General features: G+C 40.5%; 3 protein-coding genes across 7 annotated transcripts in view; 1 reads left to right on the top strand and 2 right to left on the bottom strand.

Annotated features, from left to right (window-relative positions):
• The window catches only part of AGFG1 (ArfGAP with FG repeats 1), a 36,200-nt gene extending 29,358 nt beyond the window's left edge, over nucleotides 1-6,842 (top strand). For 2 of the 5 annotated variants that reach the window (XM_062499134.1, XM_062499132.1), the window contains 6 exons: nucleotides 675-855; nucleotides 1,500-1,579; nucleotides 1,869-1,961; nucleotides 4,739-4,897; nucleotides 5,509-5,600; nucleotides 5,999-6,840. In XM_062499134.1, coding sequence (XP_062355118.1) covers nucleotides 675-855; nucleotides 1,500-1,579; nucleotides 1,869-1,961; nucleotides 4,739-4,897; nucleotides 5,509-5,600; nucleotides 5,999-6,058 — 665 coding nt within the window. In that variant the 3' untranslated portion in view covers nucleotides 6,059-6,840. Of the gene's footprint in view, nucleotides 1-674; nucleotides 856-1,499; nucleotides 1,580-1,868; nucleotides 1,962-4,738; nucleotides 4,898-5,508; nucleotides 5,601-5,998 lie in introns of all 5 variants that reach the window. The other 3 variants (XM_062499131.1, XM_062499130.1, XM_062499133.1) reach the window with 3 other exon arrangements.
• A 2,460-nt stretch (nucleotides 6,843-9,302) lies between these two features.
• On the bottom strand, nucleotides 9,303-15,836 carry LOC134047774 (thiamine transporter 2-like). Its single transcript, XM_062499165.1, has 5 exons — nucleotides 15,687-15,836; nucleotides 13,005-13,821; nucleotides 10,816-11,008; nucleotides 10,182-10,323; nucleotides 9,303-9,425 (listed from the first exon to the last, which is right to left on the bottom strand). The coding sequence occupies exons 1-5, from the start codon at nucleotides 15,834-15,836 to the stop codon at nucleotides 9,303-9,305; spliced, it is 1,425 nt and encodes a 474-aa protein (XP_062355149.1).
• A 5,341-nt stretch (nucleotides 15,837-21,177) lies between these two features.
• LOC134047777 (thiamine transporter 2-like) lies at nucleotides 21,178-27,306 on the bottom strand. The gene is made up of 5 exons (XM_062499168.1): nucleotides 27,014-27,306; nucleotides 25,865-26,681; nucleotides 24,217-24,409; nucleotides 22,512-22,653; nucleotides 21,178-21,357 (listed from the first exon to the last, which is right to left on the bottom strand). The coding sequence occupies exons 1-5, from the start codon at nucleotides 27,239-27,241 to the stop codon at nucleotides 21,178-21,180; spliced, it is 1,560 nt and encodes a 519-aa protein (XP_062355152.1). The 5' UTR covers nucleotides 27,242-27,306.
• Nucleotides 27,307-27,884: the final 578 nt, after the last annotated feature.

Raw genomic sequence — 27,884 nt, 5'->3', positions numbered from 1 at the left:
TCCAAAAGTATGTCATTAGAAGACTGCTTGTAGGGAACCTATTTCCCATAGAGATGAATAATTCTGAATTACGATATCTAAATAATCATTGCATCAACAATGAAAACATACAAAAACACAAATATATATTTTATATTTGTACTAAAACCTATAGCGGGTGATCTGGAATGGGGAGCTGCAGCTGTTGCAAAGAGCTGCCCAAGCAGCTTTCTTACCTCTCTGCCACAAAAAACATTTGGCTTTAGTTTTTCATAATATAGTAGCTGTGATATTTGGATTTAGGTGATAGTAAATCAAGGAGGAAAAGCTAGTTATTCTCTTAGTCAAATGTAGTTCTTCTTGAATGGTGTGTTAAAACTTATGTTCATTTGTACTGCAGAGGTTTGTTCTGAAGTGGTTCATTTGAGGTTAGGTGTTCTGTTGATTTTCTAGTTGAGGATGAATGAATTATCTTTCTAGGAAAACAAAAGCTTTTTGGTGTTGCAGAGTACCTATGGAGGTAGGATGTTTTTCTAATAGCTAATGGCTTGTTCAACACTTCTTCCTCTATGCCCAAGTGCATATTTAATTTTTAAGTCTGCAACTGTCTGCGAATTTTCATTTAGTTCTCAATATCAGCAGGACAGAAAGTGAAAGCATCTTCAGTATTTTTAATCTGCTTTCTTTCTTTCTAGGTGTGAGTGAGCAGGGAGGTGGCTTCAGCACAGCAGTGTCCTCAGCAGGCCCTGCACTGTCAGCCCCCAGCCAGTCAAGTGCATCTTCAGACAAGTACGCGGCGCTGGCGGAGCTGGACAGCGTGTTCAGCTCCACGGCCACCTCCAGCAGCGCGTACACTGCCACCAGTAACGTCAGCAGGTACACTGCCAGGGCTGCTCAGTGCCACACTGCCTGCAGCAGCAGCACTGAATGCCTTCAGGCATTTCTCAGATCTGTTTGTTCTTATCTAAATTAGACGTACTACTGAAACTGCATCTCTTCTTTTAAATAATGGCAGTACTGAGGGAGAGCATACTCTAGAATGTTGTCAGTTCTCTGTACCTTCTACTCATGACATGCTAAGCCTGTTAGATGGTAGCACTTTCCTCTGCAGAGCACTTGCATATATACTCAAAATCATAGGATCATCCCTGAAAAAAGAAATCAGATATTTTTAATGTAAATGGTGCCACCTATTTCTTTTCGAGATTACTGGAGTAACAAATACCAAAAGCCTGTTAGGGGCTTAGTACTGCAAGTGCCCCTAAGGCTTCTGCTTTGCAGCCTTTATGCTGTTGGCTTTAGTTCAATGTTCCTTCTCCTGCTGTTGGTGGAGATGACTTTCCATTGCTCAGCACTAGTGAGAGTCTGACCCTGGCATCGGGGAGGTATGTTGCAGTCTGAAAACTGCACATAAGTGTTCATCCCCTTTCTTTTACATGCCAGCAGTAACTGTAAGTTGTGTTTAATTATTAAACAAGCAATTCTGGCTTCACTGAATGAATTGTATAAATTATTTCCAGCAATGCTTTTGGAACAGTACCTGTGGCTGCTACTGCACAGACACAGCCTGCATCTTCAAGTGTGCCTGCTCCATTTGGAGGTATGGAAGTGTTACTAACATCCTTTGGGGACTGTAAGCAAGCAGTCTACTGATTGTTACATGATAATACTGTACTTTGATACCACTAATACTGAAGCTAATAAAGGTACTATTAATGAAAAAGTACTCCTGTCAAAAAAACCCTATATTTCTCATGTATTGTCTTATAAATTCCTGATTTTTCATCTAATTTTAGGTATTTGTTTCTTTGTATAAAAGCTGTATAGACTTCGTGTGCGTCAGGTTGCCTGTTAGAGAAACACTTAATGGAATGTCTTTTGTCTTTCAGCAACACCTTCCACAAATCCATTTGTAGCTGCCCCTGTTGCCCCAGTGGCACCTTCAACAAATCCATTCCAGACCAATAGCCGAGGAGCAACAGGTTAGGAAAAAATACATTGAGTATTTAAGAAAATTTCTTAAAAAAATTACATTGATTCTTTTTTTTCTGTATCTGTGTAATTTGTTTCTTAAAGATTTTCTGTATTATCTGTCCCTAGTCTATTTGATGTGTTGTGTGTTTGCTCAGTGTTGAGGTTGCAGTTCTAGGATTTCAAATGGTAGCCATGAAAAACCTGTTTGAACTCTACCTGTTTGTAGTCTATGTATCACCAGCTGGGTTCCTTCCAAGACTATAACCTTGGCTTTAGAGCATGCTTTGTAGCAGGTAGCCCTGAAATCAGGGATCTTGAAAGTCTTTCTTTTTCATTTCTTTGTTTATTTCAAAGTGTTGAAAGCTCTCAAAATCAAAGAGCTGGAGCCAGAGCCAGTAAAAACAAAGCTCTTGGGATGTTAGCTCTTCACCAGTCCACTTACTCAGTACATTAGTGTCTCTTTTTTAAAGCATATGTTTAATCTTTGCATTAATTTTTTATATTAATTTTCTGTGGGAGGATTCTGTAGAATCATAATTCCATGGACAAAACTTAATCACTTTTTAAGAAAGCAAACTTGTACTTCTGTAAAGCTATGAACTTGGATTTAGATGACTGCTAGGTTATGCTGATTTTCCTCTCCAGAGCAGCTGCTGAATTTTGACACTTTTATCTGTTAGCTGGACTTCAAGAGATTAAAGTCTGCTAATGTGTGCATTTTGACATTGAGTTGTGGTTTGCTCAATGATTTAGATAGGTTGAATTAAAAACTAATTTGATAAATTTGTGTCATCTGCTGAAATTGTTTTCAGTCCCTTTTGAGATATTATGCAGTTACACTTGTTCAGATACTTAATGCCCAAAATACCTTCTTTTCTTTATTTTAATCCCATTGCTAAATGGGCTGTTTTGGATGATTATTAAGAATCTGTAACCTCGCTAGATAAATTTCTTTGAATATGGCACCTCTATCCTTCCACCTTCTATACAGCTGTCCCTGGCTTGCTGAGGTTCCAAGCCTTTGGCAGCATCCTGATGTTCCATAGGTGACTGGGTGACAGAGATAATGTCTATAAGTAAAGATAATCTTCAGCCCCTTTCAGTGTAAGGTGTAAACTTATGGCTTGTCCTTTTGTGTGTTCTTCCTGCATGAACTTTGCTATTTAGTACATGTAGAGCTTATTTCTGATGATTTTCTAATACTAATCTCTTGCTGGTCATGCTATTGATGAACTGTTTGGTACATATATGTGTATCTATTTCTCTCTCTCTCTCTCTCTCTCTCTCTCTCTCTATATATATATATATATAAAACTAAGAAATGACTGTTCAAGAGTGTATAAATTATCTGACATTGTCTGGTCTCTTTGTGGCTTCCATAAGGCCTCTCGGGAGCAATGCACTCTCACATATTTCCTCAGGCTCATTTTGGTAGGTGGCCACATTTGGTATCAAGTTTCTCGTGGCTGATTGTTCTTGCTTGTAAAAGCTTATTGACAGCTATCTGGTTCTCTGCACGTAGAATTGTGGAAGATTTCTTAAAAATTGAGTGGGTGTGGGTATTTGGCAAATGGGCAGAGGGAGAGAAGAGCATACATAGACACCCTGTCAAGCAACCAAAACAAAACCATTATCAATATCCTCCATAGTCACCATAGAGTGCTAATGAGGGACTGTTGAAGTTTCGGCCAACAGTATTTTGATGCCTTTTGGGATATCTCGAGTCCCCTGCTGATCTTGTTGTGCTTTTGTTTGCTGTTTTAGCCAAGTTTGCTGTCGAGTAGCTGCTCTGCTCACTGTAACTCGAGAACAGTGTTAGTACATCAGTTTTGTGTGCATTTGTCAACAGTTTGTCTGTATAATGTCTTGCTCTTGAATACTTTTGGGGTAAATATTTCAACTGATAATTAAGCTATATTCATTAAATTTATTTTATTAGTTTTTTTAAACAGTTGACCTTGCATAAAATGTAGCTTGTAGCATTTCAAAAGAGAAGTCCTATTTAATTAGCACACAATGCCTGGTGTCTTTATTTGCACCAAAAATCTTCCTTTACACTTCTCCCAAAAGACCGAATAATGGTTTTGTTACTATACTTTTGCACCTACTGTGCTCTTTTTTGTTTGCTGAAGGCATGGGAAAATGCTTATGAGCTGTGTGTTCTTTACTTGAAATGTTTAGCAGAGAATCAGATTACAAGTTTTGGGCTCTTTTTGTTTTAAGTTCTATGTCCACAGTAAGAGGGTTTGCAACAGGAACTTTGTGTGCAAATAATGTGCATGGTGAGAATTTCCTTAAAAATGGGATGAAGAAAGGGGATGCATGTATCCCTTTGATTTGGCTGGGTTTTTTTATTTATAACCTCCTGTAGAGCAGCTTGAAGTAGGAAAATTCTTTCATACTTTTCTCAGAAGGAGAGAAACTGAGGGACTTAGGCTGCCTGAACATGCTTGCTTCTTGTGTGTATGGACTTCTACCAGAAAAACTGTGGGGGACATATATGATAACACTGAGAACAAAAAATAATTTCCTCTTCAGAAAGTGTATCTGAATGTGCTGGATCTACTAAATTTTAAATGATACCATTCATAAATATAAAAGCAAACTGTGCACCCAGTTGGTGGTGATCAAAGGGAACAAATCAGTTCAGTGGCTGTAGAAGTTGAAAAAACTTTTGTTCAGTCACAGAGGACATTAGAAGACTTTTAACATGGCCTTATAGTGATTTTTTTCATGAAACAAATGATTTCCCACAAATAATTGCATGTTATTTTTTGCGTACCAGCAGCAACATTTGGTACTGCATCCATGAGCATGCCGGCAGGATTTGGAACTCCTGCCTCCTACAGTCTTCCTACTAGTTATAGTGGCAACTTCCAGCAGCCCACGTTCCCAGCCCAGGCAGCTTTCCCTCAACAGACTGCTTTTGCTCAGCAGCCAAATGGTAGGTCTGCATGTTTTAGATAACCTTGTTTAAATCAGAAACATGGAGAAAATGGTTTGTCTATAAGTTGGCAATAGAGGGTGGATATTTACTTCTACAAGAACTTGATAGTAATGTTGATGAGGAGTTCCCACACTGTTTTAGCTCTGTAATTGAGCCTTCTGACTTGGCTGTTTGCAATTGTGTAATGATCAAACTGAAATTCTAGCAGAATCTCATACTAAAATGGTAAGTATTACAAGGCTTAAAGGGGTGTTTTAGGCAAGAAGGGCTGATTTTGGATGTCTGCTACACATGGCTACTCTTTCTATACTTCATAGAACACAGGCAAGAGAAAATTGGAAAGTATTTTCTCCCTGAATTTATGTGATATCATAACACTGAAAGAAGTGCATGTGTAGAAATTGCAGATTGATGAGTTATGAATAGTTGAAAGCAAAGAAAAAGCTCAGCCATAGTGTTTTACTCTTACATTCATGATCCTCTTTAAGTAAGATCAGTCTTGCTGATTCTGCAGTTCAAACTTACACTTAATTTTGGCTGGGACCTGCAGCAAAGAACTGTTTGAACATTGTTTACTAGCATTAATTTTTTTTACTTTTTTTCCTAAGGAGCAGGTTTTGCTACATTTGGGCAAGCAAAGCCTGTAGTAACTCCTTTTGGACAAGTTGCAGCTGTTGGAGTATCTAGTAACCCTTTTATGGTGAGTTGTTGCATGTCAATGACTTCTGTATGTCCAAAGAAGAATAGTCTATAACACTTGATTTAGAGATACACAGAGATTTGGGGGTTTTCTTGCTTTTAATAAGGGAAGGCAGCATGTGACTCTCTAAACTGCAGCTCACTATTCTGATAATATGCCATTTGTAACGATATGTAAGATCAAAGCAGAGGTACTTTCATACATGTTCCCACAGTAGTGTAATTGTAAGTAGTGTAAGTATTCTCTTCTTCCAAAGAAGCAGCAAAAAGCAGATTGCAATATAAAACAGAAGCATTCCCCAGAAGGTTTTTTTTTAATATGTTCTGCATTTATGATTTACAATATGGGCAAAAAATCTTAAATACTTGCCTTGTTTTTCTTTGTTCCTTTTCCCCCAGGCTGGTGCACCAACAGGACAATTTCCAACAGGAAGCTCATCAACCAATCCTTTCTTATAGCCTTATAGACACTTTACCCAAAAGAACTCTTATGTGGTCACATAACATCTCTGCGCCTCTTGCACTGTTGTCTTGTTTCACTGATATTAGCTTTAAACACAAAAGAAGTCTTTAAGAAGTAAAAATAAAAGCCTGCATTGTGTACCTTTAAAAAATTTCCAAAAGGAAAAAAAAACCACCTGACACAAAGAACAAGAAAACCAACCCCCCACCAGGTAATAACGTGCAAAACAGAGGGCTGTGGTAACATCCTTGAACCTGTGAAGTGACAGGTAAAACGTAGCGGTATCATGTGTATTAAAATTGGCTAATAAGTTATTGCAGATACCACACTCATTATGCTGCAGTACTGTACATATTTTTCTTAGAAAATAGCTATTTGTGCATATCAGTATTTGTAACTTTAACACATTGTTGTGTGAAAAATGTTACTGGGGAATAGATCAGCCACTTTAAGGTGCTGTTGTATCTCTTGGAATGAATGAGCTGCATCATTTTAACCATTGGTATTAGAAGTCATGAAGTTAAATTGAAGGTTTGTTCATTTCTCAAAATGTTTTCCTTTCCTAAGAGCTCTTCTATTTATACATGCCTAAATCTCTAACATTAGAGGGATACCTGTCTGCATAATAAAGCTGATCATGTTTTGCTACAGTTTGCAGGTGAAAAAATAAATATTAGAAAAAAAAATGTGTAGCATTATTTCTGTGCAGTAACATTTACTGGAAGAAAATGTACACGCTGTGTCTTGTACACAGATGAGGTGTCCAAAGCAAAGTGTTTAAAGGTGAGTTAAGCTTAAAATTTTCACATGCCTCACTTGGATGTGTTTCTTTGTGTCCTTGTGATGAAGCTTGCTGTTCTAGTTCAAGTGAAGTCCTACAGAAGTGTTGGGTGAGGTTTGGACTGTTTGAATAGAGTTTCTGTCGTGAAGGACACTGGAATCACTGTGAAGGGTAGTTACTGGAGACAAGGTTTGCAGCAAAAGACATCTTATTATGGGTAACTAATGACAGCTCTGAACAAGCCTCAGTTGTGGTCTGAACAGAGTGTGTAACAGCAGGTCAAGGGACCACAGATGTAATAGCCCTCTCTATTAAAAACTGATACATATCAGTAAGAACTCCTGTGGAATATTAAATTTCATTTTTTTAAAAACTAAATTTACACAAATATTTCCTGCCATATTAGAGTGAAATTTGTAGCAGGAAAAATATCTGGCTTGTCGTCCTCTGTAACAGTGATAAAGTTCAAGAAAAATATAATTGCATCAAAGTAGTTGGTGTTTTAAACAGAGATGATTTGGCTAAAGTCCAAGTGTAATACTGGAAACTAAGCAAATAATGTAAGTATGTTGTGAGTACGTAAACTGCAGGCTTAAATGTTTCTGACCAGTTGGAGAATAAAATTTTAACTTCCAGGATAACAGGAATAAATAAGGTGAGATTCACTTTTTGAAAAAGGGATGTACAAGTCCATTTGAGATAAACATGAAAATTCTTCAAGGTAAGACATTTCACTTGTAATTGACTCTGTGAATGTCAGATACGTTTTTCTAGGTTATCGGAAAGGTTTTACCTCTGCTTGTAAAAAAATTTATGCTAATGCTTTTGGCTTCTGTTGCCTGCCTATGGGGGAGTTGTAATTTCTTCTTGTTTCTGTTTTTTAAACTTTGAAGACACCAAGCAGGAGATAGGCAGCTCATAAAACATGCTGCCTGTAAGTTTTCCATACAAATGTCTGGTTTTGTCCTGTTGGCTTATTTAAAATGGGCTTGAAGTCTCTGTTTCTGATGGAGACTGCTTGACAGTGTGGTGTACAGTTCAGTTCCCAACATTCTCTGGGGAATTCACTGAACAAGTCCCAGCAACTGGAGGTTTGCAGTGCATTAGTGACACACTCTCACCACTGTATTTTAGCACAGTGTAAATAGTTGTAACTCTTCTCTGTTCACCAGCCTTGGCTGTTTTGGATAGTAAGAGGTAAATGCAGTAGAGAGTGGGAACTGCGAGGGTTCAGCAGGGCTTGTGGAATACTTAAAAATTCTTAGTGCAGAGAACTGGACCAAAGCAAAGGGATGCTTTTTCAAGGAGATGAAAAGTATTACGAAAGAGCAACAATTCTGTGCCCTCTTCACTTAGTGTGTCGTAAATTAGACTTTGGGCAAGGGCTAATGAGATTAGCATCTACAGATTGTTCTAATCCAAATATTACTGCTGAGATACTGAAACTGATTGATGTATGCAAGACATGTAGTTTAGAATATGGTGTAGAAGTAGTGGAATACCTTATTTTTCATAACTTGAGTTAACTGCAGGTGAAAGGTTTGCAACTCTTTACTATATACAAACACACCTCTTTAGTCTGTTTACTAATTTTAGGTTTGTCAGATTCCAGATAAACTGAAGATCTTGTATTGTTTTGAGTCTTCTGTATATTGACCATAAACTGACACCATAGGTGCTTGGTTGATTAGGTTTTAAAAATAGCTTTATTTTTAAAATTAATTATTCACCCCTGATTTTAATTGTTTTTATTGTGGAAATCTCTGCAGTTGTTCCCATAATTGTTCATGCAAATAGCGTAGTTGCCTAAAAACTGTGTTTGTATGCTTTAGCATCAAAGCACTTCACTTGATAACTTTAGGCCCCTTACACAGAAATTAATATGGAGACCTCCTAGAGTAGATTTCAGTCCTAAAATATCAGCTGTTACAAGCATAAGAAGATGCTACACTTACAGGACCATCCAGAGTTCTGTAAGGCAGATGCAGTGTCCAGTTGAAAAAGTGTTAAGTTTTCTCTGACAAATTTTCTGACATGTCATTGTCTGGTACAACTGCTTTAGATTCCCTGGGCATGTCTGATGGTCTTCTGTCAGTAACTGAATTACCTTATACTGAAATACTGGGTAGGAGGGGAAGCCCCAACGTTGTTCTGTGAGTTTGGTGTGAGATTTAGGCATCTGTATGTCCTTGTGCTCACCGAGTCATAATTAGATGTTTGTATGTCAGATCACTGAACTTGAAGACTGTTTGAGGAATATTTGTATTAAACTCCTGGTGAAGAAAATGGACCAAATGCATAATCTTGTTGACAAAGCTCTCTGTGTAGTAGGCTCATAAACAGCCTGCTTCAACCTTGACCAATTTCGCTTGATTGAATGTCATATTTCTCCTGGTTTGTTGTCCAGATGATGGAGCCTTCAGCATTGTTGCTTATAACCATTGCTTTTATCTTGGTTGTTAAGGGGCAGTGCTTTCAGCTGCCACACTTGTATTTCTGCTTTTGATGGAAATTATGGTGTACACGCTTCTGATCAGGAAAATTCCGGTTATGACTGTGAAGTAACTGCCATAAATGAGAAACTGGGAATCAAAGGCGAGGAAGGAGAAAAGTTATTATCTGTAACAGCAAAACCAGTTTTTGACTCTAAGGAGTGTCCTTCCATTGCTGCCTTCCCTTCCCTGTCACCTGTGCCCAGAATGACCCCACCTTGAGAAGTTTCAAGAAGTCTGGACTGCTTGACTTGACACTATAGAAATTCTGTGGTTGTAAAAGGGGGACAGAGTGTTCTGTTACGTACTTCCCACCTCAGTAAGGGAGGACAGCTGTCCTGCACTTTGTTTCTTCTCTGGGAGCATGAAAACTAGACTTAAACTCATTCAGTGTCTGTTTCAATTAATTTTAGAAATTTAATGGGAAATTGCAATGAGTTGATTTTCAGAATGACAGTAACTTTAAAGGTGCTTCCACAGGAACTAACCAACCTAGAATTGCCCTAGTAATAGTAATTGTCTTTCGGCTGGCTTCCTGCTTCTGGTTAGGGTGTTTTGACTGTAAACTTGTGAAGAGTAAGCCTTGACTTTAAAGAATATGTGGAGTAATATGTGGTCACCTTTCCCCTCTGTTCTGTGAATATTTTCCAGTCATCTCAGTATTGGGAGGCTTAGAGGACAAGCAGGTTGTAGTTCAAGCCAGTTCACTATAAATGAACCTTTTTCTAGGTGAGTAACTGTCCTGAACTTGCTCCTAAGCTTGCACATTACCACAGGCTAATCTTGGAGCAGAACCTGCTTTCAAAAGGAAAGCAGGGAACTAAGCAGTGGGACTCGGTGACTTACCTGAGTGCTGATATCCAGTCCTAGACCTCTTGAATCTACTACAACAACAGTTAAAATCGTCTGAATCACCAGTGCAACAAAGTTGTTGAAGCCAAACATCAAAGCATAACGCTCCATGCTGAGGTTGACAGCAATCTGAAACCTGACAATGAATCCAGATTCACAAAACTCTGGAGAGCAAGGATGGGTGGATGCACTTTACTTATGGGAACAGTTTGATGTGCACAGTGCACTTTTCAAAGTACAAGGTCACTTCAGTCTTGGCTGTTAAGCTTTAGCATCTTCATTTTGACAGAAATTTCTTAGGTTTTTTTCTGGCTTTGTGACTTTTGTGTATCTTTTTTACCCTTGAGTGAATATTTTTGCTAAACATGTGTATGTTCATTGGATCACTTTGAGAATACTCATACATTAGTTGTTGAACAGCCAAGTGCAGAAGCTACCTTGTGCTGACTTCGAGTGTACTGTGGTAGTGGTTAGGTCATATAATTTTACTCTGATTTATACAGGCTAGAAGCACTATATGGTGCTTTCTAAATTTATGTCTAGGGAAATGTCCAGTAGAATTTTGATAAATACAAAAAGTTGATGCTGATTTACATCAGTTTAGTTAGAACAGTTGTGTTGTACTTACGTTGCTATTGTTATAAGGAGCATATAACAAGCTTTAAATGCAAGGTAACCAGCATAACATGCCCAGATGTTGTCAGTGAAGTGCATGAGAAGCAGAGAACCAGCATCCAGTGCAGAGAAAATTCCTAAAGCCAGTTCTCCAGAGAGATCCCAGTTTACTTTGACATATCCAACTGCCATGGATGTCGCTGAACCTAAAAATTGAAAAGCAATAATTAAAACTTTGAAACATTATCATTGAGAGCATAACTGTCATTGGATCATGCCAGGAGCTCTTCAGTCTTGATCACAGTGAGCTTTGGTAATGGTGTGGATTATATTTCCTGTTAGGGGTGTGGGAGTCTTCCATTAGTTTGGATGTTTTCCTTCTTGCTTGGACCCTTCACTGACTGAAGTGCTCTAGGAAAGTGCCCCATGCCGAAGGCTGGAGGCAGCAGTGCACAATCCACTGTTCCTCCGTTTTTAGACAACTATTAGCAAAGAGAAGAACAATCACACCAAGCATTTTCTGCCAAAATATGTATAATGAGCTTAGTTACTTCATGTGAAGTTCTTTATGGAAAGAAAATCTGTGGCACCTCATGTGGTTTTTGTTTGTTTGTTTGTTTGTTTGTGGTTTTTTTTGTTTGTTTTTGTTTGTTTGGGGTTTGTTTTGTTTGTTTTGTTTTTTAATGGAAGTGTATTCTCAGTTTCTGGTGAAAACCTTATGAGCTGTATTTGTTAATGTCTCATTGGCCATCGCATGTAGCAGAATCTTACAGTGTAGCAAACCCCATGTCCTCAGGCAAGGTAGCACAAAAACTGGACTTTGCTAGCTGATTGTGTGTGCTCTTCATCAGAATTGCTAAAACTGGAGCAAACCAACATCTTTGGTCCATCCTTGCCATGGGCAGTGGTTCCCAGTGCTGTGAGTGCCTTCTGCACTCTGCAATTTTGTCAAATGCCAGAATAAGTGTAAGTGCAAGGAAGCCTTAGAGAACACTACTCAAAGCAATAGTCAGAAGTTCTGGAATAGCTTCAGTAAAATAGATTTTCATGCTGGCTGCAGGGAAAAAAGTCAACTGACAATTCCCTGTAGAAGTGTGGGATACAGCTCCTGGAATGTAGGGGGAGACATCTGTATAAATGGGAGCTCAAAAACAAGGCTGTATGGGTGCTGCACAGCTATGTTAATGAAGTTTCACTTTACCCATATCCTTGTCTCCTGTGGCTAAAGAGAAATGGAATTTGGGTGGACCAGGTAAATAATGAGAGGCAGAATGGCTAAGGTCGGAAGAGAGATGGAGATGTCATGGCCCTGCTAAAAGCTGAGTCAGCTAAAGGAAGTTGCCCAGGTTTTGACTCTAGGATGGAGAGTCCACACCTCTGGCCAACATGTTCCTATTTTAAATCACCCTTGGAATAAGAATGTTATCTGTTTAAGTGGAACTTTGCTTGATTTTGTGCCTCTTGACTCGTCCTGTCACTGGGCACCACTGGGAAAAGCCTCATTGCATCTTTTTGCTCTTCCCCTTCAAGTCTCGATGCACATTAATAAGATTACTTGTTTTTCAAAGGTAAACAGTTGCAGTGCTCTCAGCCTTGTCATATCACAGAAATGGTTTCACAAAATAGTCTAAGTTTGGAGGGACCCACAACGATCATCTGAAGTGAATGTCCATACAGGGGTTGAACACACAACCTTTGTTGTGGCAAATTTGCCAATCAGTATACAGATATAGTCACAGAATATTTGGTGAGGAGCACTATGGAATGATTTTGGCCCAATGTCTAGACAATTTCAGAGTATGCTCTGAGTAATATTTGGAGCATTGTATCTGCTAACATATTATTTTAATTCTTAAACCAGCCAGCTTAAGGTGTATTTGAGGGAGGAATATGCAAGATACCATTGCACAGGGGTTTGATATGCTTACTTGGGGTTAAATACATGGTATAAACAGAGCTATAAACTTAAAAGTCTTAATACATTTTGGCAGAATGAGTCTCCTCTAAGAAGGAAAAGCTTCTTTATATATGTTTTTTAAGACTATTTTTGAAGAGCCCCTTGTAAAAGTTTATAGTAAAATCATGCTTTGTGCACTGTTTCTCTGTTTAATTTAGTCCTCATAGGAGATGGAAAGGCACTAAACACATCGCTGAAGAATCTTTCAGCACAGGAGGTACAAGTACCTGCTAATGACTGCTTACCCAAAAAAGTTGCTATTGCTTCGACAGCTCCGTTGTACACTGCAGAGCTGTGGGAGGGGGCTCGCAAGTCCCACAGCACCTGGACATAATTCACCACCTGGTTAAAGCCAGCTGTGGCCAGAGCCCACCACAGGGACCAGTAGAGGAGTTTGCGGGAGCCATAGCAATCCCTCAGGTCCCTGCCCAGCTGCAGCAGCACGCTGAGCATGTGCCCGTGGGGCCTGGCATTCCCAGCCTGGGGCTGGGGGCTGGGGCTCCTGGCAGCAGGATCAGGGCTCGTTTCCTCCGGGCAGCTCGAGGGCCTGTGGGCAGTGCCCACAGCCAGCCCTTTATCAGACCCTGGCAGAGGCTCAGGGGCATCTTTCCTGTGGAAGAACATGCTCTTCTGGGGCATGGGCAGGAAGAATGTGCACAGGAATGCCAGGGACACAGAAGCCAAGGAGATGGCGTTGAGGTAGAAGTAGGAGACGTGGGCTAAGGACACCAGCAGCTGTCCCAGCGCGGCGGCCACGGTGGCTGCCACCAGAGTGACACTCCTGCAGTAGCTGGTGACCCTCTGGTAGTGTTGGGTGCTGACCACGCTGTAGATGTAGGCGTAATAGGCCACCTCAGTGGCTGTGACCATGCCATAGAAGAATTCCACCACCTGCATGGCCACCACTCCATGTGCAAAGAGCAGCAGGAGCCACGTGACGACGAGGCTGGTGCCCTGAAGGAGCAGCACGGGCTTGTAGCGCACGTAGTCTGTGAGCAGGAACACCGGGAAAAGGAGAGCGAGGTAGGAGTATGTCCAAACTGGCAGAATCTGGTTGGTAACCTGGAAGAGGATGAAAGAGGAAATGTTAAAATAATCAAACAAAACAACCCCCTAAACATTTAAAATACCCTTTTGGATGGTTTTTGCTGGTGTTACTGTTGAAGTGACATAGTTGTGATTGTAGGAAACAGTGAATTGTGTGAACAGTGCAGGCATAAACTACTTTAAGTTACAAGTCTCTGACTTCACTATGTAAGGACCAAAGACAGTGAGGCTATGCTCCACTAAAGAAACTGATAGATTGGCTTAAAATTTAATTCCAGTAATGGCATATGAAGAAGGCAGGTTTTGATGTGCAACTGTTTAAAACAATTGTAACTTCTTGTCAGAGGTAGGTCTGTCTGGTTTCAAATCCTATTCCCTACAGTAACTGAAAATGAAGGCCTGTTTTTATTCTTTATGCGAGTCATTGTATATCCTTGGACACCTCTTTCCCTTGTTTGGTATAGGAAAAAAAAAGTGTGTACCTCTTACAGCGGGGGTTTGAAACTGCCCATAGTGTGTAGCTGCTACTAGGGTACTGCACCTGTGGTTTCTTTCAGATTTAAAGTGTAAGAAGTAAGGAAGTCTCAGTAAGTCTAAATTGGACTTCAGTACATAGATGCCCTGTGAAAAAATTATCTTTTTTTTCTTAAACTGTTCTGAATTTGGGTTGGAAGGTGTTGTTTGTGGTTACCACTGAAGTTCAGTGCTTGCCTGGGCAGTTTGGGCACACCTGAGGCAGGTATCCCTCTTTTAGATGCTCAAAGTGACCTTTTTCTGTGACTCTTAAGTTGCCCAGTAATTGTGGGGCCTGCTGAGGTATCCGTTCCTGATCTCTTGTTCTCTGCTTAAGCAAGTAGACTAGAAAGGAATGTATCAAATGCTGGAGGAATGCTTTTTACTTCTGAACAGGTACTGGAATGAGTTGCCTGGTGAGCAGCAGGTTCATTCTTTTGTTTCTCTGAACTTAGAATTACCTCATGGAATTAACTCACTGGAGGTGAGTTTGGCTGAAAGAGTCAGTATCTGTGCTGTGCTTGTTTTTGAGTTAAGAAGTCTTGCTAAAATCAGGATTAAGGCATTCTATGATGCTGTGTGATTTATATAAGAAATAATGCTTTCCTTTGTGGTTAAAAAATAATAAGGGAAAGAAAAAAAAATTCTCCTTGACAACCTAAACCACAAATACCTTTTTTCAGCAGAAACCTTGGGTTCACAGTATGCTGGTAGATTCTGCCTTAACATTTGCTTCTGCACATCAGGAATGACTGTTCTTCATATTAGCTGTATGTGGGTGTAGCAAGCTTGTGTTTTCTAATTATACTGTTAGCTCCATGACTCAGCCACGTGTTAACTCTGTCCCCTTTTGTTAGGAGGTGTACTTCTCAAGCAGCAAGTGCTGAACATAGGAGCATAGCAAGGAAACTTGGAGTGCGTGCTTTTGTCAAAACCCAATTTCTCTTAATGTGAACCTAACTTCCACAGGTTAATGAATGCATGAAATATAAGGAATGTAGGAAATAAACTTTGCAGCTCATAAGGGGAAGGCTGCTTAGCTTTCTTATGTTTTGAAATCGATGCCGTAATCAGTGTAATCAATTCCATGGTAAGTATAAATGTCTCCTCTGGGGTGGAGAGAGGAACTAGCCAACCTGATTTTGCCAAAAATTACCAACCACCAAAGGGGTTTTAAAGTCCTAAGAATGTAAGGACTTTAAAAGTTTGGACCTCCTGCCAAAGTGGTGACGCCTTACTCTTTCCCAGAAGCATCTTAAATACGGGTCTCTAGATAAAATATTCACAATTCATCTTCCCTTCAGTTACTGCTGTAAAGCCTAATGCTTTAAGCATTTTAGTTACTGCTTAAGAGAATAGTTACATACCTCTTCAATCGTTAGGTTTTTGTCTGGTCCTGTTAGATAGGGGGTGAGAAAAGATTCTGATGGCCTCATTGTGGTGAAAAATCCATTTGCACAGATGATCACTGTGGGATAAATCCAGCTGTGGCTTACAGGTCCCTTCCAGCAATCCATAGTCTACCTTAACAACAACAAAAAAAAAAAAGGTGGAAAAGGAGGAATAGATGTTCTTCACAGTTGGTGAAAATTAATTTTCAGGTTTGCTTGTGACTAAACCTACATTCACTCCCCTGAAGCCATAACCACCAATGAGGGCTGTGGTGGTGGCATCCAGTATAACTGGACTTTGGGGGACCTGGGCAGTGTGACAGCCAAGGTCTGCCTGCAGAAGGGACTCAGATGTCTGGCTGGTGTGGAGGTGTAACTGAACCACTGATCTCGAGCTCCCCTGCACTGCACTGCACTGCACACCTGGATCTCCTCTTCAGCAGGGACATCTCTCACAGTTACTCCTGAGACTGAGATTCTTTGCTGCAACACATTATTGGTAAGTGACTAACAGTGTGCTCAGCCTTGAAACTTTGACTAAGTCATATAAAGAACTTAGTGCATAATCCTTTAGATGGAAGCAGTTAACCAAATCTGGGACTAGGAGTGAGTCTAAGCTACACCCAGGCTCCTCTCTGAGAGGAGTTTAGAACCCAGTGACTTAGCTGGGGGGGAGTCCCTCTGACAGTTTTACCTGATCCTATAATCTCTGCACTAAGTCAAGCCCACCTTCCTGTTGAGTCTTGTTAAACCATTGTCACATTTGCCACTGAAGTTTGTTATATTGATAAAGGACATTTTTGCTTCTGTCTTGTGAGTGAGGCGTGTGGCTCCAGCTGTGCCATGTGCCTAAGCCAAGGTTCCCCTCGCTGAACCTGCCTGGCATCGCAGCTGCAGCTTGTAAATGAGCAACTGGGATCAAGGTGCATCAGCCCTGATAAACTCTGTATTGTCTGTCAAAGGTTGTTCATAGTGATGTGCTTAAGGCTAAGTGGCTGTGCTGTAGCAGAATAAAGTTCCATTACAGTCTCATTTCTAAATAAATGAATGGGTGAAGTGTGAGATCCAAGCTCATTCCGTGTTTTCAAGGTTTTTTTGTGTTGGTTTGCAGCCTGAGTACCCAGTGACACAATGACTGTACAAGTATTCCTGATGGCAATGAAAGCCATCAGGCAGTTCAACCCACTGCGACCTCAGTTTCTTCAAAATGCTTTAACACTCACAGTGTTTCTTACACTCCAGTCATTGGAGAGGGTAAAGAAAGATGCAAAAACTATCTGCTTATGGTACCTGCTCAGATTTAGAATAGAGAGCTATTGACTTTGCTTTTGAAAGTGATGACCAAAAGGAAAAAGAGGCTTGTTTCTTCAGCATAGTTGGCAGCACAAAGAAGTCTAAAGAGATTTGGGGTTTAAGTTTATTTTACTTGTTTTGTGTTAAAAAGTCAATGTCACTGATTCTGAAAACAAGTGAAACAGTGTTTTTCAATCACAAGCAAATGAAAGCAAAGCACTAGCTGATGTTTAATCATGCTGCTACAAGCTGTGTATCTTAAATGGTTGAATTCCACTCTATAGCAGGCACTTTTTGAGAAGTGCTTCTACTTGCACTGTGAAATGGTATTCATTAAAACTTAGTATAAATCATATGTTATAAAGATATATATTATAAAGTATATGTCATATGTTATAATATTACTGTGGCCTTGGAGGCATGCTAGAAAAAGCATCCATAACCTTCTAACTTGATTTTTAAAAATTGCCTCTGTCATATTTCTCTTACAAATAATTGTAAGTAAGATACAGTCTGTAGTATCTTTAACTCAAGACCTTATTTACAATGTGATAAAAATAAAAAAGAATTAGCCCATGGCTGATCAGTAACATCTACATAAATCTTGCATCACTTCCAAATGCACTGAGCAAGTGAGTAGCCAGCATGTTCCCAAATAACTCCAAAGGTAATTAATTACCTGTCAAGGCTCTGGCTGTGGTATATTTCCTGTGGATTCAGGAGCAGTTCTTCCTAGGATGACTTTGTCTTGCAGAGAAGTCAGAAACCACCCATTAGAGCTGACGGTAGTCAGAAATTCCTGTAACTTTTTTTCTAAAAAGTTCTTTGTAAATTTGATAAAATGCTGCCAGAATTTAAATAATAATAGTAACAACTTGTCATAGCTGTTCTTTCTTGTAGAATTTGTCCATGAAGATTACAGGGAAAGCGTTCTTTGTGAGTTTTGTGAGCAAACAGAGTTCTATTTTTAAGATAAAACTGTAAGACTCAGAGTAGCTAATGATTAATAAAACCTGTTGTGACAAGAAAGCAATGATTGCATTCTTTCTGTTAATAAATAGCTTTAAAAGCTCTGGTCTCTAATTCAGGGAAAGACAGAGCACCAGTTTTACAGTTTGGGCTAACAGTGTACCTGTCCTGTGCACAGCACAGAGGCCTCTGGGCTCATGGAGTCTGTTCTGACTGTCATGGCTTTACTGGCGCTTTGGGAGGTAGGACATCAAATCCTTCCTACTATTAGTTGGCCAGGAATTACTTCTGTATAAGGGCAGATCTATCATCAAGACAAATGGATGAAATTAAACTGGTAAATCTAGGTTCTAAACTAAGAAATTAACAGGCTTGCTTCAGAGAAATTCTGCTGCTTTGCTTTCCTTTACCCATTTTATTTATTTTTAAACTATACTTGCATCTTCCGAGGCTCATCGGAGGCTGGAGTTCACCCTGAAGCCTGTTGGTAGGACGTGTATTGACCCTGGGAGCAGATGCAGAGGCCCTGGCAGGAGGGGCCCTTTGTGAGCTCGACAGAGCCTGCTTTGGTCCTGCAGGTATGGAAGGTTCCCTAAGTGCTCAAGTGTGTGCTGCAACCAGGCAGGCAAGTGCTCAGGGGAGCTGAGCCTGCCTCTGCCCTTCATCCTCTTCCCTCACCAAGGGCTTCTGAGGCTGGGAAAGAACCTTGGGAAGGGAATGTGCTGCTGGGCAGGGGCTGAAAAGTGTGTTTCTCTGGTAGCCCACACAGTTCTTGGGCAATACCTGCATGCTTTGAATACAAACACATTATTTATTCCTTCCTTGTTTGCTCAAGCTGACCTTTATCAGCTTGCTGGACTATATCTTCATGGAAGATTTGTGCCCAAACCCACTAATGTTTCAAAGGCAATTAGTGGTGTATTTAGAGGGGGTTGCAGCTATGGGGAGGAATGTGCCCAGCTCTGGAGTTCCATGTTTGCATGGAAACCTTTAACGCACTGGAAGAAAGACAAACAATACTAAAAGCTGCTAGGAGAGGTGGATGTGATGAGAATTTCCTTTTCCTGCAGTACTGGGCAGCCGGTGGTTCCAGCCTTCCTTGTAACCTGCCAAGTCTCAACTGTTTCCTCTCCTCTGTGTGTGTGTTTGCAAGTACAAAAACACACAGGTACATGTGTGCATATTACTCTTTTAGAAACCTCTGATTGCTGGGTGAGTTCTGATTTGCAGCTAAAAACCCAGGACAACACAAGGCCTTGTCTTTTTCTTCTTGCACTCCTAAGAGCTGCCTTTTTCCTCCCCTATTTTTCCCCATAATGCTTCCTGCCAGCTCCCAACCTCAGAATCATTATTTTGGAGATTAGTGAGAGTAGGAATGGATTATTTTTTCTTTAAAGTTTTATCTGTTTTCTGAAGATGGTTTTCTCTAAAGCTGCAAGCCAAATACATTGTGTCTGCTTGTTCCTTTGCTCTTTAGTGGCATCCAAGAGAGACAGAGATCAGTTAGCTCTAGCCAGACCATAAGAACGGAGCTGAAAATATGAAGTTCCTCCTTTTAATTTAAACACAAACTCTTGTTAACTTCTAGTATGGGACTGACATCTAGTTCTAAACTGAATGCCTCAAAAGAAGACGGCTACTCACAAGGAAGAATGTAAAAAATAGTCCTTGCTCACCTGGATTCTGTTTCTTCAGTCAGGAGCATCATGCCCTCAGTTCTGCAGTAAGAAAAGAACTCTCACTGGAGACTAAGTGCATCTCCCACTTTTATGACTGCATTGGTTAAACTGTTCTGCTTAGAGCCAGTTTACAACAGACAATGTCCCCACAGTGCACAGTAGTAAACAAAAAGCCTAAAGAATTAGCCAGGTTCATTTTGTCAGATCCTGCTGTTTCTTCTTTTGTCTTGAAACAAATTGCTTCTGTCCTGCCTCCCCTTGCTTCTGGGCACTTTGTCTAGTTGCAGTGTGTGACAGTGGTATGAAAAACTGATATGTCTGTACAAATGATAGCTTGCGTCTCTACAGGAAAAATATAATTTTTAAAATGCTAAGTAGCTTTTATTAGTTAGATCTAGCTATTGGAAGCTAGAAGCAAACAGCAGTACAGAAATAACTTCAGCATATGGATATAGCTCATATTAAATTAGACATTCACTATGAAAACTTATTTCTAGTCTCTTTTTTCTTCTCCTGGACTGTCTTTTGGACTAAATTAGCTGTAGGACTTGAAGCTTCTTGACAAACTGAGATTCTGATCCTGTCAAATTCTTGGTCAAGATCAGTGGCACTCAAAAGTACACATGATGCTCACTGTTTGTTTCAGTTATAGGTCTTCTTGGGTATTTCTGTTAATCTGGAATTTTTCTGTGTGGCGTAGGCTATATTTCTCCACAATGTCCTTCTCTGGTTTTAGTCTGTGCTGCTTAAGCCCCTTCATATTATTTCTTTTCCTGCTGAGAGGAAGGCAGTCCTGAATTTAATTTTACTGGAAGCATGAGCAAAGGCGTGGTGCTCTTGCATTTTGCTTGGACTCTGAAGTTATTCCTTCTCAGCAGAGGTTGCTGTTAAGTCAGCACAGAGTTTGTAGCTCTCAGATGTGGGCCAAGCAACAACTGTGACATAGCAGTGCTGCAGTGAAGCTCCTGGGATGGATTGTGCAAGCCCTGCGTTTTGCAGCCTGTGTGGGATGAGACAGGAGGAGCCTGTCCCCCATCTGCCTGTACTGGGTATGAAAGAATAGAATGATGCAAACATGATGTTTATTTCCTTGGTTCAGAACAAAGGCTGTGCAAAGGGGAGTCAGACCTTCAGCCACTGCATCAGCAAATGTGACAGAAGCAGCTTTGGCAGCAGTACATTCAGGAGCTACAAGTGAGCAAGGCAGGGTAAACTCTGCTCTCTGCTATCGTGCATGGGGGGATGCAGAGGCGGTTGCTCAGATTCTGTGTATAAATTATTGCCCTTAAGGTCTTTATATGCATGTAAATAAGAATCTAAGGCAACTTATCTTTTATTCTTGGCACAGTGCCATTCTGGAGAGCTCTCTGCTGGCATATGTTGTGCTGAAGTGCTGGAATGATTCAGCGTAGCTTTTCAGGGCTGAGTTGAACGTTCTTCTTGCACTGCTCTTCCCTGCATGCTGCTCTTCTTCCCTGCTGGGAGCCTTTCTCCCAGGAGAAGCCCTTCTCCAGCCTGCCTGCCTCCTACAGCCGTGTCATGTAGCTCATGACAATCTGCTCTCTTGACTCATGCTCAGCCTGGTTCAGCTGGTCTGTGCAAGATCTCAGTATTTTTCTTTGGCATTTGCATGAGACCAGCACACAAATGCTTCTGATCATGAAAATCCCATGTATGACTGTGAAGTAGCTGCCATAAATTAAAAACTGGGAAGGAGGAGAAAAAGGCAGAACAATTAATGAAAAACACATTAGAGAAATCCTGCCTCTTCTGAAGATGACAGTCACTCTGATTTTCTTTACTTGTGTTCTGGCAGTTTCTCTACACTTGAGTTTTTGCTTTGTGATTAAGCAAAATCTCAGCATTTCAAGTATACAGCAAATAATAGTGAAATGAAGAACTGTCCCTTTCTTCCATTCCTTATGTCTCTGAATAAATGTCAGAGGGGAGAGGGATGAAAACAGGATTATTTTTTTTTCCTATCAGTGCAAAATGTAGAAGTAGCTTCATTACCCACATGGTCATGAATAATCTGCATGAACAGCCTGAGTTCATCCTTGTTTTGCTTTTGCACATTTCAGTACCTGTCACCACAATGGCTTCAGTAAATACACTGTGATTTTATATCAGTATTTCTGGCAACAGTGGCAAGGCTATTTATGAAGTCCTACATATTCCTGTCTTAAATTTTAAAGACTTAATGTTTGATTCAGTCTTTACTCTTTCAAAGTGACTTTTGCCTTTTCTGTGCAGAGTGCAAATAGCTTTAGTCTTCTTCAGACCTATCGGAGTATAAAGCTGCCCCAGCTGAGAGCCCATCTGAGAAAATGCAGAAGTCAGTAGGTTTTGGTTGACTGAAGTTAGGGACACAGCTGTGAGATAGGTTATCCCATCCCAAATGAAGCGCCCAAGCTATGGGCAGAAGACTCTATTGTACATTTTGATAAACAGTCCAACAATTTGCTCCTGAGCTGAAATAACTACAATAATCCAGACTGTGCCTCATAGTCCTGAGCTCCCATTCTGCATCTGACAAAACCAGCCTGTGCTTTTGGGAACAGAGCATGTTGTTTGGTATCCTAGTAACTACGGAAACTGGTCAGATAGCAGGGTCTGGTTAGTTATGTTCTGGTGTATCTCCCTTTAAACAAGTCACAGACCAGCATCTGTAATCCTAAATGCATTAAAAGGCAAAAGGAAGAATGACACCAAATAATGATGAATGATGGTGAGGAATGATAAGGGAAGAACAAGATGCTGGATTTCTATAGAAGAAAGATAATCAAGTTGTCCTTTGTCATAGGAATTTTGAAGATGGCTTGGCTGAGCAGTAAATAGGAAGTAAGGCAACTGCACTTACTTGAGTCACTATGTCCAGTCCCAGGCCTTTTGAATCTACAACAACTATTGTGAGAATGGTCTGAATCAGCAGGGCAATGAAGTTGTTGAATCCAAACATCAGGGCATAGCGTTCCATGCTCAGATTGATGGCGATCTGGAACCTGGTGGGAAACTGGCTGGTCAGTCACTTCCTACTGTGAAAGCTATTGCTGTCCATCAGTCAATGAGGAGAAAATGATTCATGAAGATAGTGCATCAAGGACAGAGGAAATGGTGCTTCATTTGTTTATTTACTTCCTTGCTTTCTCTAAAAAATCAAAATGTCTGGAGTACCATAGTGTATTTCAATGTTTTTTTAACTGTATGGGCTGCTTTTCTAACCCTTGCTTCAGACAATCAGGTAGAATGTCAGTCCTCTGTACCTTTCCCCTTTGTTCCTTCTTTGCCTGCACAGACCATGCCAGACAGGCTGTAAGGGGTCCATGGCTGGAAGCTTTCAGAGACCTGGCCAGGCAAAGCTGTGACCTGCTCTGGCACTGGAAGCAGTTCTGCCCTGGCTGGGAGGTCACTGTGGGTATCTTGTAACCAAGCTTTCTGTGGTGATGAGTCACATTTTACTTTGTGATTTGACAGTGGAGGTAGCATGCTGCTTATTTTTGTCAAGAGCCTGTAGATTTTTACTTGCCATATCTTTTTTTTGAAAATAATCAGAACATCTTTCCTTGAAATATATACCTGAAAACTTTCTATACAAACAAAAGTGTGTTATTCCTTCAGGATTCATTTTCAATGATTTTAGCTTGGGAGGTTTTGCAAGATTTTATTTTGTTGGGGATTTTTTAGAATATATTGAAGTAGTCCAGGTGTAATTCACTATAGTGTAGTAACAATCTACCAAAGTGACAATTAAGAGGTCACTTGGCTTCCCTCAAAATGGGCCTAACCTTACCATGTATTATAATGTTAGAAACTTTTTAAATGGTATCTGATTAATTTTGGAGTTTGGCACAAAATACAGCCAGTATTTTTGTTAATGAAATAGTGTGGTATGTCCAAAGACATTCCAAGTAAGAAAATTACTGGAGTGATAATATTTTATATTTATTACACAGGATAAAATACTTGTTATTAATATTATTTATACATTTCTGTTTCTGCCAACAGAATAGCTTGGTCTCCTATGAGATCTCATTTGAGTTTATATGTCTGATGTTCCCTTTTATTCCTTCTTTACATCTTAATAGCATTAACGATTATATGTACAAAATTATGTTCAGGAACACTTTATGTGGAGTCTTTTCCTGCATTCATGCAGTTCATGGCATGCTAAAAGGTTTATCAGTAGGGGGTCTAGGCATATGGTGATCCTTAAGGATGGCTGTCAAAGTATACTTGTCCCTATTGTTTACTTTGCATCTTTCATGCCAGGAAGGAGGAAAATGGCTTCTACATTTTGCTGTTACCATTACCTTTAGTAATAACATTACCTTGTACCTTGTTTAATTTCTGCTTAGGTAATTATTTGATGTTCTTTTGACAATTTTTCTTTCCTGGTTGTTTGGAAGAAGGAAATCAACATAACCAGACATTTAAGTGTCCTTGTCTTTACCTAAACAGTTATGTCTAGCATTAGGTCAGCTACCTCTGAGGAAAAGGATGCACAAAGCACAAAGTAGGGTCGGTACTCTGTGCATGATGGCAGCATTGTGATGTTTTGTACTTACGTTGCAATTGTCAGAAGGAGCACATAGCATGCCTTGAAAATGAGATATCCAGCATAACATGCCCAGATGTTGGTAGAGAAGTGCATGAGAAACAGACAACCTGCATCTATTGCAGAGAAGATCCCTAAGGCCAGTTCTCCAACATGGTCCCAGTTAATCTTCATATATTGTACTAGGAAAGATATTACTGAGCCTATAAAAATAGAAGAAATATAAGTAAATATTTTATCTGTTCCACAGCCTGTATGACCAAGCCTTGCCACACTCACATGCCAAAAGGCAATGCTGAATAATGAAGCAGAGTACTCTGAATTTTGAAAGCATTGCTGAAGACTTCTGCAGCTGTGCAGATGACTGGTCATCTTAAGACAATAGCGTATATCAACCATTCTCTCTGCCATTCTGTTCTTAGTGTTTTATTCCACGTCACAGGATAAACTGTAATGTAGAAGGATTCATTATTTAGGTGTCTGTACACAGCATGTGCCTCTGGGGAGAGAATTAGGAACATGGTTTGGATCAAGAAGGAAATTTTTTTCACCTTCTAGCTCACTACACAGCTAGACTAGTAAGCCTTCTATTATAGCAGTTTAGCCCTGTACACCTCATGGAGGGGGTAATTTGTCAAAAAAAGTGAGTTTTGAGGCATCAAGGAAGTATATCCAAGGAATGGGAATGTTTGCTTTTAGTGGGCCTCCTAAACAATGCATCTGTTGCAAAGATAAGCCACCTGATTGCCCATCTTAGAGGTCCCAGACAATTTTAAAACTTCTATACTTATACACTGAGAAACAAGCAAGTCTATGAGAGAGAAAAATTCATCAAAGAGTAGATGGGAGGGCTTCTAGTTCATTATTCACCTGGTCTATTTATTCACCTATTGCACGAGTAGTATCTGTTTCTCCTTAATGACTGTAAGGATGATTTGAATGACCAGGTGTGGTGCAGACATGTTTATTTATCCTGGTAGACCACACCCCCATGTCTTGTGAAAGTTCTTTACAACAGCACAATGTGAGGCAAGCAGGGTGGTATCCTCTGATGTTACCTTTGGATAACCTCACTTTGCTTGTGTGGAGTGAGCATCCGCTCCTAGTACAAAAGTGGAATGGTTCACATCAGTATTGTAAGGATTTATAGAGTCTTTTTTTCCATTAAAATCTTTGTATCTTGCAATTATTAACATTTTTCTTTTTGTCTGGTTGTGCTAGGGTGTTTCACTAGAAAAATATCTTAACAGGAGGATTATGTTCTTTTTATGTGTAAAATTTTATGGAAAATTTCTCTCATCTGTGTAAGCTGATAGCATTGTTATGGGAACAGTGTGATACTTGTTTTGGGGAAAAGAACATCCAACAGCCTCATCCAGGGAAACAGGGGTGCTTGTGAATGGATTTACCAGCTAGATGCAATGTCTGTATGACTTGCACGCTTTCTGCATACTGCTAAGATATAGTTACTTGTCTGGTACTAAAGAAAAACCAACATAACTCACATTTGAACTGTTGTACATCAAAGACCTAGGTCTGGACTGCACAGGGTGTACACTGTCTCCCTGGAGCGCCTGCAATGGAATGGCACTTTGAAACTTTACTAAAGTGAAACTTCAGAGGGTGTCATTGTGATCAGTGTTTAAACATTGACTTACTCAGAAAGGTTGCTATTGCTTCGACAGCTCCGTTGTACACTGCAGAGCTGTGGGAGGGGGCTCGCAAGTCCCACAGCACCTGGACATAATTCACCACCTGGTTAAAGCCAGCTGTGGCCAGAGCCCACCACAGGGACCAGTAGAGGAGTTTGCGGGAGCCATAGCAATCCCTCAGGTCCCTGCCCAGCTGCAGCAGCACGCTGAGCATGTGCCCGTGGGGCCTGGCATTCCCAGCCTGGGGCTGGGGGCTGGGGCTCCTGGCAGCAGGATCAGGGCTCGTTTCCTCCGGGCAGCTCGAGGGCCTGTGGGCAGTGCCCACAGCCAGCCCTTTATCAGACCCTGGCAGAGGCTCAGGGGCATCTTTCCTGTGGAAGAACATGCTCTTCTGGGGCATGGGCAGGAAGAATGTGCACAGGAATGCCAGGGACACAGAAGCCAAGGAGATGGCGTTGAGGTAGAAGTAGGAGACGTGGGCTAAGGACACCAGCAGCTGTCCCAGCGCGGCGGCCACGGTGGCTGCCACCAGAGTGACACTCCTGCAGTAGCTGGTGACCCTCTGGTAGTGTTGGGTGCTGACCACGCTGTAGATGTAGGCGTAATAGGCCACCTCAGTGGCTGTGACCATGCCATAGAAGAATTCCACCACCTGCATGGCCACCACTCCATGTGCAAAGAGCAGCAGGAGCCACGTGACGACGAGGCTGGTGCCCTGAAGGAGCAGCACGGGCTTGTAGCGCACGTAGTCTGTGAGCAGGAACACCGGGAAAAGGAGAGCGAGGTAGGAGTATGTCCAAACTGGCAGAATCTGGTTGGTAACCTAGAACAGAAGAGGAAATGTCAGTGTTTTTATTGCTGAGGAAAGGAAGTTCATGTATTTTAAATGGTGTTCTAGAGGGAAGTTTTTTCTCTGAAGGAATTCATAAAATATATAAACACATTCAATCAGCATGGGACTGTTAGGCAGGCAAATGGATCTTGGATCCATTAAATGGATCTTTTATTTATGCAGTCTGCTGCAAATTGTAGCCTGCCAGAACTGGTTAAAGTTGTGCTTTTTTTTTTTCTTTTAATCTTTTAAAAACATTTAAAACAGTGTTTTCCCTTTCTATTTTCACTACAATTACAAGAAATCATAGAACAAAATTGTACCTCATCTGTGGTCAGGTTTTTATCTGGTCCTGTTAGATAGGGTGTTAGGAAAGGTTCTGATGGTTTCATCATGTAGAAGAATCCATAGAGGCAGAGGATCAGAGTGGGAAAAACCCAGGAATCAGTTTTCTCTTGCTTCCAGCAGTCCATGGCCTCTGCAGCAAAGCTGAGAAGAAAGTTTGTTAGAATTATGATACTGCCCAAGCAAGTGCAAAGAGATCTTGTCATTCATTTTTATTTTGTGGTTTTAATGCTAAGGAGTGCTCTTCAGAGGTTGACAGTTCAAAATAATTTTTATTTATAATGTTAAAGAGAACAGTTATTCTTTAGATTTGTCAGCTGCTGGTTTTGAAGAAAGTGCCTAAAAAATGAATTGGAAGGTCTGGGAGACAAACTACCCTGTCATTCCATCTGCACTGACCAAGATAAACACAGGAAAAGACAGCTGGGCATTGAAATTTCCCTCATCACCATTACTGATCACAGCCAAGCACCTTGTTGAATTGCAAGGGTAACTGTGGAGCCTAGCAGATGGGAACTGCTAGTAAATACAGAAGGGATGTCAAGCCAGACTCCCATCTGGAATTATCTACATGAGAAGTCCATTTTGGATGCAGACATAATATTTTCCATTTATTAAAGTGGTCACTGAAGGTTAATAGTCCATGCTAAAATGAAATGGAGCACACATTTTTGTCCTTGTCACTAGATGAGGTAATGGAATAAATTAAAATTTGCAACTCTGCTGGACAGAGCCCAAACAGAAGTCAAAATGGGTGTAATGGGGACTTGCAAAGGAAATAGACAGTAAGTTAATATCCATATTCATGTTAGTATAAGCAATTTCAAGAATCTTAATGTCTTCATTTTA

This window comes from Cinclus cinclus, chromosome 10 (genome assembly GCF_963662255.1).
Source record: "Cinclus cinclus chromosome 10, bCinCin1.1, whole genome shotgun sequence".
Taxonomy (NCBI): domain Eukaryota; kingdom Metazoa; phylum Chordata; class Aves; order Passeriformes; family Cinclidae; genus Cinclus; species Cinclus cinclus.
The sequence above is the reverse complement of the archived record's forward strand: the minus strand, read 5'-3'. Positions and strand labels throughout refer to the sequence as shown.

Bases quoted from the DNA above. Each gene is read 5' to 3' on its own strand.
- LOC134047774 (XM_062499165.1), bottom strand. From the start codon at position 15,836: ATGGATTGCTGGAAGGGACCTGTAAGCCACAGCTGGATTTATCCCACA. The intron at 11,009-13,004 runs GTAAGCAGTCAT...TTCAATTTTTAG, and splicing joins AGCAATAGCAACTTTTTTGG to GTTCAGCGACATCCATGGCA. The intron at 9,426-10,181 runs GTAAGTCACCGA...TTTGATTCCCAG, and splicing joins GACTGGATATCAGCACTCAG to TTTCTCATTTATGGCAGTTA.
- LOC134047777 (XM_062499168.1), bottom strand. From the start codon at position 27,241: ATGACAAGATCTCTTTGCACTTGCTTGGGCAGTATCATAATTCTAACA. The intron at 22,654-24,216 runs GTAAGTACAAAA...GTTTCCCACCAG, and splicing joins CTCCTTCTGACAATTGCAAC to GTTCCAGATCGCCATCAATC. The intron at 21,358-22,511 runs GTAAGTGCAGTT...CCTCCTTCCCAG, and splicing joins GACTGGACATAGTGACTCAA to TTTTTAATTTATGGCAGCTA.